Source organism: Camarhynchus parvulus, chromosome 2 (genome assembly GCF_901933205.1).
Source record: "Camarhynchus parvulus chromosome 2, STF_HiC, whole genome shotgun sequence".
Lineage (NCBI taxonomy): Eukaryota > Metazoa > Chordata > Aves > Passeriformes > Thraupidae > Camarhynchus > Camarhynchus parvulus.
The window spans coordinates 68,283,192-68,293,646 of record NC_044572.1 but is presented as its reverse complement, the minus strand read 5'-3'; the positions used below and the strand labels follow the sequence as shown (position 1 = coordinate 68,293,646).

General features: G+C 41.2%; 1 protein-coding gene across 1 annotated transcript in view; it reads right to left on the bottom strand.

Annotated features, from left to right (window-relative positions):
• Positions 1 to 2,450: 2,450 nt before the first annotated feature.
• The window catches only part of DUSP22 (dual specificity phosphatase 22), a 43,538-nt gene continuing 35,533 nt past the window's right edge, over positions 2,451 to 10,455 (bottom strand). The window contains exons 6-7 of the mRNA XM_030971819.1: positions 9,166 to 9,337; positions 2,451 to 6,313 (exon numbers count right to left, since the gene is read on the bottom strand). Of these exons, the coding sequence (XP_030827679.1) occupies positions 6,128 to 6,313; positions 9,166 to 9,337 (358 nt within the window). The 3' untranslated portion in view covers positions 2,451 to 6,127. The remainder of the gene's footprint in view (positions 6,314 to 9,165; positions 9,338 to 10,455) is intronic.

The following is a 10,455-nucleotide window of genomic DNA, read 5'->3' as shown; positions in this document are numbered from 1 at the left end:
TTAAATAAAAACTCACTTGCTTCCAGGGAAAGAAGGGAAAAAGGAGAATCAGAACTCAGACTTTCAAAGGGTTCATTTGTAAATGTCTTCTCTGAGGTCTAACACTGTGTTGCCAATGCCTGTATTAATAATGACCAATCAAACAACCTAAGAACACTTCACATTTCAAGTAGCTTCAGTGTATTGGTTCTGACCTCTCTACTCATAGTTCAATAAATAATGGAGGATGCAAACCTGCACATTCATAATTGTCTCATATGAAATGGAAACTGGGCTCAGGTCTGGCTGAAAATCCCACTTTCTGAGACTGCTTGCAAGTGAGTTTTAGTCCTGGTTCACTGCAGATGTGTTTGGCTCTCATGAGCAGAACCGAGTCTCCTACAACAGCTCAGTCCCAGGGCTCAGCTATGCAGCTGCTCAATGGCAAAAGGACACCTCTTGCTCACACTTCACTAATGCCCACTCCTAATATTTACACTAGAAACTACATGGAAAACCACAGGAAGTAACCTGTAGTGACTACAGGAAGTGACCTGTAGCTACTCAGAAGCTACTCAGTTTTGGTAAAATGCAGCTGGCATAATTCACTAGAGCTAAGCACACATTCAAATATATAAAGAAGAATTTGTTCCTTGGCTGAGGGCAAAATAATAATATTGGACAGAACAACTAAATGTAGCAGTGAAATAGTTAAGCACAGGAGCCAGGCCACATGGAAAACAAGACCCAAATTTAAAGCTCTGCTGGGAACAAAGTGTGAAATTGGCTGTTTCTGTCACGTGCCTTGTGTCTCCAGGGGTATCTACAGAAACACTGCATAGTGCAACATCATCTTCCTCATGCTAATATTTTCTACAGACCATCATCATTTTCCCTCTGCCAATGCAATCTTCTTGAGGAGGTGGAAGGACTTTCATAATTTGCTGGCAAAGCCAAAACCCCTTATCGGGTTATAAGCCCATCTAAGGACATGCAGGTTTGCCCTCTACTTCCCTCAGCTGACTGCATGGTAGGACAGGACTCCAGGAATCAGATCAAAACTGCCACTTTCCAAACTCACAACAGTTCCACATAACCCTGGAGGGAAAGAGATACACAGTCATGAACAGCAATATAAAGCCATGGTCCCAGCACAATTTTTGCATGTGATTTGGTTTAAAATTACCCTTGAAAAGTACTAAGTGGTCAAAAGGAAGATTAAGCAGTAAAACATTTTTCATTTGGAAACTGCTGTTTTCCTTTAGGCAGAGGAGAAGCCTTCTCTAAAGCTTATGAGGTTTCCCTAGGTCAGAAAGGATTATACTTTAAGCATGTTTTCTGTCTCATCAGCGTTGTAGCACATACATTTAAGACAGTTCTATGGATAACAGATGGGAGAAAGAAGGTAATCACACTACTAATTCAAGTGTCACATAGCAGGCTGTATTGAATTTGAGGTCTCTTCATAGAAAGACAGAAGAGAACAGAAACACACATTAATAAAATCCGAGCTGTCCCATTTACACTGAAGATGAATTATGTATTTTGTATTATGAAATGTATTTGAACAAGATGCATCTATCACTTCAGAGCTATCTGCAGACACACCTACTTGATTCTAGTGGAGGGTATTACTGATTAGTTGAATGCCCAAGATTCCTTAGGAATCAGCATCCACACATTCTCAATAGTATATAAAATAACAAATGCTGGAAGAGGAAGGAGAGGGAAAAAAGAGAAGACTCAGAACTCACTGTGCCTGAGCATCTAATTCTGCCTTCATGATAAGGGAGTCCCACTGCAAAAACAGTTCAGCCTTCAGCAATGATTGAAATGGCCATGAGATCTGGCTATGATCTGACTGATTATAATCTCAGGTTGGTGGGCTTTTTGGTTAAGGTTTGGATTTTTTTTTCCAATTGCCTTTCTAAGCAGAGGTAGTGTCAAACCAGAAGTTCAGTGAGTTATCTGTGGGAATTTGAACGGGGCATTTCCTCCCTTACATTCAAAGTTTTTTAATGTTTTCCCCAGAGAATCATCTGCCACTTACATCAGCTTCCTCTGGCAGACCACTACTGAGAGCCTTGAACACTGACAGCCTGAAAACTAGATAAGTTTTACAGCTGGTTAAGCCCTAAGTCAGTGTGCTATGGAAAAGAAGGTGTGTTGAAATAATAAAAAATATAGGATTCACCACATACCCTGTTCAATGATGGGCCAGCAACGAGTAAGACATGCAAGACCCTCTTGGGAGACTATCAAGAGGTGCTTGTGCTGAAGATTCTTGAACTCACCTGGAAGTAGTTGCTGAAAAGAGGTGTAGTTTCAAGAAGTCTGTGTGCAGGAGAAAAAAAAGTAATCAAAACACCAAAATGAGTTCATCTTGTACTCTTAATGTACCTGCAGGGATACAAACAGCGAGTAGAAACCTTCTGGACATTATCATTGATTTCAAGAAATACAAAAGCATATCAGGTGTTAACATTTAATTTTATTTATAAAAAAATTGTAGAACGTATTAAATACAAACATTTGGAAAAAGCAATCAAGGCTTCACTAAGATGCCCAGGAAGAGGAAGACAGAGAATCAAGAAGCTTACCAGATTTAGAATTTTTAAACTAGTGGAATAATTGCTATGACATAATAATTTTCACTGACATCTTTATAGGTGGTGGCCATTATAGCAACCAAAGTTATTATTCCTTTTAAAAAACAGATATGACTTGCCATATCTTCCCACTCAACCACAAAATGTAAGGAAGCAACTTTTTCCAGGTTAAAAAACTTAGTAATAAATACTATTAATGCATTTACCCATTACCTACATTCTAAAACACTAGACATTTGCTTATCATCACACATGGATATCAAGTTTAGCCCAAAAAAAATTGATTATACATTTCAAATCTGAATATCCAATAAGGTGTTATAAACTTTATACATTTTCCAGTGAACATCAAAATGAGGACAGTGTTTTGAAGTACAGAAACAAAATAACTGAATGCATCATCTACACTACAAAGGCCAACTACTAAGAGGTGAATTGGGTCTAGTCATGTTCCAGATAGCTGGACAGTCCTACAAATTGCCACTGAAAGGCTGGTTGGAAGACAAATCATGTCACATTCTCAGCCTGCATTAGCTCCTCTCCCTCTCTAAAAGGCTAAAGGTAAGAACTGTAGCTCTCTCTTCTGCACCGGTGGTAATCAGGGAGCAAACCATCATTCTGCCCTCGACATGTACAAACCAGATTCAAGTTTCCTTAGACTGCCGTTGCTCTTATACTGCTCTTACCTGCAGTATGCAGTACACAAAGACCACTACATAAGATGTTGAAGGTGGAGACTGCAGAAAATACCCCTTTGCCTTTCAAAAAGAGAGAAGCACTTCCACTCACTGACAATATGGCATTGTCTCCATCTTCCCAGCTTACCCTGTATCTGCTTTGGAGCTGCAGCATAACACACTCATCAGAGTGGCTCTATGGCCTTAAAGCCAAACTCAGTTCCAAAAAAAAATCCTGTTCAAGGGACTGACTCTTTGGAGATAACCAAACTATTAAAAAAAAAAAAAAAACAGTGCAGATTAATCTTGGACACATGAAAATTAACAGATATCTCCCATTCTGCCTTGTATGTCTCAGAACAGTAAAAGAACTGCCAACTTACCAGCACCCACAGCATTACTACTGAAAGGACAAGAGTGCCAGGAGTGTTATAGGATACACAACGTTGGCAGCCAGCTACAGGAAGGACTGGCTGGATACCTGCAAGACCATAGGCAGAATACTTCTGACAAAGCTGCCCTTTGGGGGATGGGCTGATGCTGCCCTCTGCATCCTATCATGAGTAGAAGGTTGAACAAATGGACCCACATCCTGAACATGTGTCAGACCCTGTTACCGAGGAAAACCTTTTGCAATTATTACATCTACCCTCAGAGCACAGAAGGGACTGCCAACATGGACACTGCTGGGCTGGAATTGTTAACCAGACTATTGTTTGCCGATCAACATCTTCAGGAACAGCTAAATACCCTTCTTATGAGGCAATCACAGAGCAACTGCTGGATGTACCAAACAGGCAGTGGTTCATTTAGCTGCAAGGTTGAAAACAAAGTTAGTTCCAGCACTTTTCCCAAACCCAGCAACATCCCTTACTGCAACAAAGATATGATTATCCTGTTCTCATCATGCTCAGTACACTTCAAATGCTTAGTGCAATGAGAACCCTGATGCAGGCTTGACCTCAGATGAAACTGACAGGTCAGTTCCATCCCATTCCCTTTTTTTCTTTTAGGCAATTATTGATAAGCGTGACCCGTATTTCACAAGCCATAACATATTTTTTTATGATACTTAACAAAAGATATTTAACAGCCAGAGTTTACTTGACCCAAAAGCCTTGCTCACATCCAAAGAATTCACTGCCACCTGCAAGCAGGAAATCACATGTAGAGGAATCTTGTGAAGGAATGGGAGGCCAGAGTACCAAAGAAATTGAAAGAGACGTAATTTGGATACTATTTAGTATGCTGATTGCTTCTCACTCAGTGCTTAGCTTTTAGCATGATATACACCACACTTGAACAAATGAAAGGTTTGGTTTTCGTTTCCTATCTTGGCTGTTTGGGTGATACTTTTTATTTTCTAGAATCTAGAAAGAAGAATCTAGAATCTAGAAGAAAAGCCGGCCTTCCATCCTCCAAGTCAAAGACAAGAAATCATGATCTTGGCATCAGAGCCACTTCAAACGACACCATCAGAAATCAATACATTGCCCAGCATCCCTACTGACATGTTTGAAATTACACTCTTACAAGCTGCTTCAGTCAGGCAATGGTTCCATTCCAGAAAAACACAGCGCTACCAAGAGCGGAGTATGGCTCCTAGTTTCAACCTAATTTAAAATATATTGTACAAATGAATTCCCATAAATCTGATCACACCAAAATATATAGTGGTGTTTAAATGGCAGGAAAGTTGAATTCCAACAACTCAATCTTTAAACCAGTGAGAAATATGGGCAATTTTAAAATAAAACAATAAACTTCTCAAATACAGACATTTTGAAATATACGTGCACACGCACTCTCGCACACACACGCACCTACTTACTTCACTCAGTGTTAGATTAAGATTACACAAGGCAATTTTCAAGGTTGCATTTACAACCACAATGACAAGAACAGCATTTTTGAGGTAGCTGAAGTCAAAGAGCAAACCACAGCACAAGCAAAGAAACAGGTGCTCGCACTCACACCGAGCCCACTCTTTGGAGATGCGCTATCATGTGCGCAGGGGCGCGTGCTGAAGAGGCACGTGTTCTGTGGGGAATGAAGGTCAGTGGCTCTGGAGACATGATAAACTATTCTCCAGAAAAGCTTATGTCGGGAGACCACATGCACAGTCAAGGGAGCACGGCTTAAATCACTGCACATCAGCTGAGCTGTGGTAACAGCCTGGGTGCTCTTGGTCTGTGGCAGCTCTGCCGACAGCTCAGTCTCACGGGCACTGAAGCAAAGACAACTGTGGCGGTTGAAGGTGTTATTACTCAGAGCTGTCTGTCCCACTTCTCTCCTAGATGCCACTGCTGGGGGAAACCTACTTGGGCCCCTGTCTCATCTGCTCCAGCTTTCAGCCTGCACTCAAGTTCACACCCACCTCCACACTATTACCTGCCAATGGACTGTGAGCAGGAGCAGCAGAGACCCAGACTCGAGTTCCCTTCTTCAGGTGCAGTAACACCTCGGCCACACTAAGAGTGCAGAGATGCCAAACTGCCACAGCTCGAATCACCAGACTTCATCTCTCCAAGCCCTTTGCTAGCCTACAACAAGAGGAGTTGAGCTAACCTCACAGCAAATGCCAGGCAATGTGGGCAGAAGGGGACATAGGTATGGCTGGCAGACCGACTGCCTCAGCCACAGTCACTGGATCCTGTCTCTGGGCACAAACAGAGCTTGATCCTGCCCGAATTACCAAACTGTGTGAAACACACTCATACACACACACACATAATGTCATCCAGAAGTTTTCTATAAATCAACAGTTTGCATGGCTTACTGCTGAAAGTCTTGAAGATGGGATGGAAAACATGGCAAGATGTTTTGCAAAAGTAGAAAGAAAAAAAAATCGACCTCTTGCAACTAGGTCTCTGTTGTGTAGTTGCTGTATGAGAGTGATGGCACAGATGAGAAGTTGTTATTCCACTGCCTTCCTCCAGTAGTCTGATGCAACTCTGCCTGCTCTTTGTATTTGCTCAGAAGATTTTTGGCTTCTTGCAGATCCTGAGAAGAGTTTTCGCCATATTCTTCTTTCAGCCACTGCCTGAACTGGAGAAATTGAAAAGACATATACAAAATTATGAAACAGTAACATGAAATGAATGGAGGAGTAATTCTTCTTCCCGTCCTACAGAATTTTGATAACCTTTAGGATCATATATAGTTTAAAGAAAAGCACTGCAAATATTGCATGACCTTCAATAGCAGCACGGAATGCACAGCACATATTTGAAATCACTGAGACTCCTTACATCTCCTGAAATGACACATCTGAGGAACAGCTTGGCTGACTGGAGTAATACAGAGTAAGGAACACCTGCTGGGAAAGGACATCCTGGACTTAAAACCTCCCTCTTCCTGCTGCATACACAAACAATAAGAGGAATTAGCATGGAAGCCAATATGATCAGCCAACTTGCCCAAGTCACAACAGGCTGCAAGAACGTTGAAGATCAGAAAGTGAACCACTCTTACAGGTGTTTTTATCTTAAGCCCACAAACACCAGTAGTAAAAAATGTAGTGTGGATATCCTAATAGGTGTCCTCTAGAAAGAAATAGTCTCTGAGTTTTACAAGCTATAGAATGGGACCCTATATGTTACAGATATGAATGACTGAATTTGGTACATGGTAACATATGTACCAGGCCCAGCTGATGGTCAGTCCAGCTCTGTATCCTGCTTTGAGAGTAACCAGATATAAATGATGAGGAAAGAATCAAGCAACAGCAGGGCAATAATGCTGAGACCTTTTCCTTGGCCATTTCCTCAGTTTGCAGCAATTTTCAGCTCAGGTGCTCTCAGAGGTTGAGGCAGTATCTGTGTCTGGTAACACAAATTAATTCTTTTGTCATGATATCTCATTTTAATCCCCATTTTTGTTTACCACGAGATATCTGTATCCTAACAAGCTCCATAAGTGCATATTGTATAAATCCCCCCCTCCTTTTTCTTGATTTGGACCTGCCAGCTGATAACTCTGTCTTATAGGAAAGAGTGGTAATTTCACATGTTCACTTTTTCTATCCACTCAGCTCTGACACTTCTTTGCCTGCTGGAGAATTTGAGTCCAGCTGAGGACAATCCCAGCTGAGGAACTGTCCAATTCCTGACAATTTTGTTGCGCTTACCTGCAGAACAAGCTAGTAAACACAGACTCCAACTGTTGTGTCCCAGTGAGGACAATAATAATTTTCCAAACCTTAACCTTCACAGCTTTGTTCTGTTTGGGGCTCATGAAATAGCTTGATCCATAAAGGTAATTTACTAGGATATTGGGAGACAAGACCTCAACATAGATACTTCCTCCCATTCCTTAAAGAAGTCTTCAGGCAAACCTGAAGCGTCAGGCTACCATGTGGAAGTTTGGAACAGGTGCAAACTATGCCATGACCTTAGTGACTAAACCTCATCCTTTAAGACCAAGATCTAGAGGACAACATTCCAGAGAGGCCACAGGATACCACCACCCTTAAGTGGAACAGCAAAACACCAAATGCTGCTGAAATCTGAAAAAAGTTCACGCCCTTGGCAGATGGCATCATTCCACCGAAATCAGGTGTGTAAACAGACACCTGCTGAGGATGTGGTTGCTCTTAAGAGACACTAAGAAACTACAGCCCAGCCAGTGAATACAGGTGGATACTTCTTTCTGCAACCTACTGCCTCCCCCTCCGTGAATAAAGACAGAATGCACAGTCCATGGTGGATGAAAAAAGAGAGACGTTACTGTCTTTATCAGGCTATTTGCATACAGCCTTAATTGTCATTGCTGTTAGACCAAACCAATTAGAGTAGAAATGACTGTAAGGGAGGAAGGAGACAAGTCTGGAAAGTCCCTCTCTGACTTTTGTCTCTTAAAAATCAGTTATTCTACCATTTACACCAGTTCCAAATGACCCAGGAACCATTCAGTTACATATTAAAAAAACACAAATATTTACAGTTGCTAACTGCATCATGCAAAACAAATGGTAATTTTTAAACTCTGAGCTTTCTGCAGCAGAATGACAGGGATGGAATAAAAAAACCAACATCCTTTGTCTTGTGTATTTTGCTTTCCGACTTTGGTTTGCCTCTGTTGTTGTTATTTTTAATAAGCACAACAGGCACAAAAGCCCACAAAACAACAACAACATGCTGAGCAATGGAAAATGGAAAGGACGGCCACAGTAGGTTAGTAACGTAAGTGGAAGTCACCAATCACCCACAGGGAGCAGGTCTTTTGTGTAGGATGGGGTTTTTTTGGAGTAAGAAACTAATTTTTCTTTTATGAAACCCCTTTAGCATTCCTACCCTTTCATTGATTCTCCTAGTCCCACAAAACCTTCAAAAGGCTAATAAGAAAACAAAGGGTCAGATCTGAGGCTGCCCTAAACATCAGAAAATTTATCAAGTCTTAGCTACACAAGTGGGAGGGGGGTCACAACACACAAATCATAATGAGGACTTAGTTTAACTCCTGGACATGAAAGATTTGTGATGATGATTTCTTTCCTGCTATTCCAAATGAATGTGTTGGGGGAAACTCACTGCTTTTATACAACTGGTAGTTATAGGTTGGCCTTTACCTATGTTCTGAGAACCCACCCTTTACTTTTACCCCTCTAAAGGTGTTAATCTTCAACTGTGTCTTAGCTCACATGAAACAACCACCAGATTGACAGCACAGTTGGGCAGGAGGTGTTTAGATGCTGTGCTTGATCCCTTGTCGCACCTAGCATTCCCTGATACCTTCAGATCTATCTGTATCTCCTTCGTGGAACTGGCTGGGCTAAGAAGCCATTCCCTCAAAGCAAAAACAGGGAGTCAGATAAACCACACAGACCACAAAATAGTGAGAAGTAGCTCATGATCTGACTTGGAGTTGTGTTTCCCAGCTCTTTGTTGTAGTTCATTTACCTGATCAACATCATGTTTTTCAAATTCCTGCAGCTGTCTCTGGAAGCCCATGTTTGGATTGGCACAGGACCTCGCCGCGCGGACAACAGACAGTGCATCTTCCCAGCCAAAGTCTGTGATGGTCATGATGTAGGCAACCACCAGTGTGACACTCCTGGAGACACCTGCAAGGCTGCATGGAAAAGGGCATGAAATACACTGAAGCAGTGCTATACTTCACCTGTTACAGCTAAAAGCATCACTTCTCAACATCACAGACTGCTATGTTGCTTGCCTGAGGAAGAAATACTACAATATTTAAGTTAAATTGTCTTGGTGCTACTTTTTTAAATGCAGCAGAAAAAAATCTACATGATCAAGAACGTGGGTTTTGAGTGGTAACTCATATGAGGCTGAAAAGGAAGAAATAAGCATGAAGTAGTCAAAAGCAGGGGACAGTGCACACATTCTAAGTTAGATTTGGGTTTTAAAAAGGCAGAAGTAAGTCACCCACTTTCTTCTGTTTATAAAGATCAGAGCAGTGAAATAAGACTGTTTCCTCTCCACCATGAATAAAGGCTGCAATTTCATGGGGCCAAAATGAACTTTAACTGAACCAATAAGAGGTACATATGTCTGGTTGCTTGAGTTCCTCTTTCTGCTACTGACAGCATTGTGCAGCTTAAACTCTCAGGACTCCAGTTTCCCCAGATGAAAAGCTGGGATAGAGTAAGAATCATTCATTATGCCTGGCTGGACAACACTGGACAAACTCAGAATCATTTCTATTGAGAGAATAAAGAATGTGTTAGAGTTATATTTACCACAGTAAAAATATAGAGTTACCAGACTCTTTCACCATTTTATGTTTCTGCATACTTCACCAATTTAAATATATGTTTTTTAAAATCTATTAGTATTCAGACTACTTATTCCTGTTTTCCCTACACCAAGACTGACCAAATGGCTCATGCACAGCCCTGTCATGAGTCAATAGCAAAGTGAGGATTTATACTCAGGGCCTGTGTACAAGTCCAGTGTTCAAATCATGAGATGACTCTGATTCCAGATATAGACTCAGATATGTCCTTTGGACATACAGCACAAACACCACAACCAATAGCAGAGAGCAAGAAAAAACCCAGGGTAGGATTTCCTTTTCTATTCTTTACAGTCCCAGGAGCATCTCTCCAATCAGGGTCTTGCTATTAACAAATGCAACATTCGAATGCTTCAGCAGTTTAAAGAAAAGAAAGAAGGGAAAAAAATCAATTTCTGTTCAGACAGGTTTTTTTAACAACTCTGAAGTCA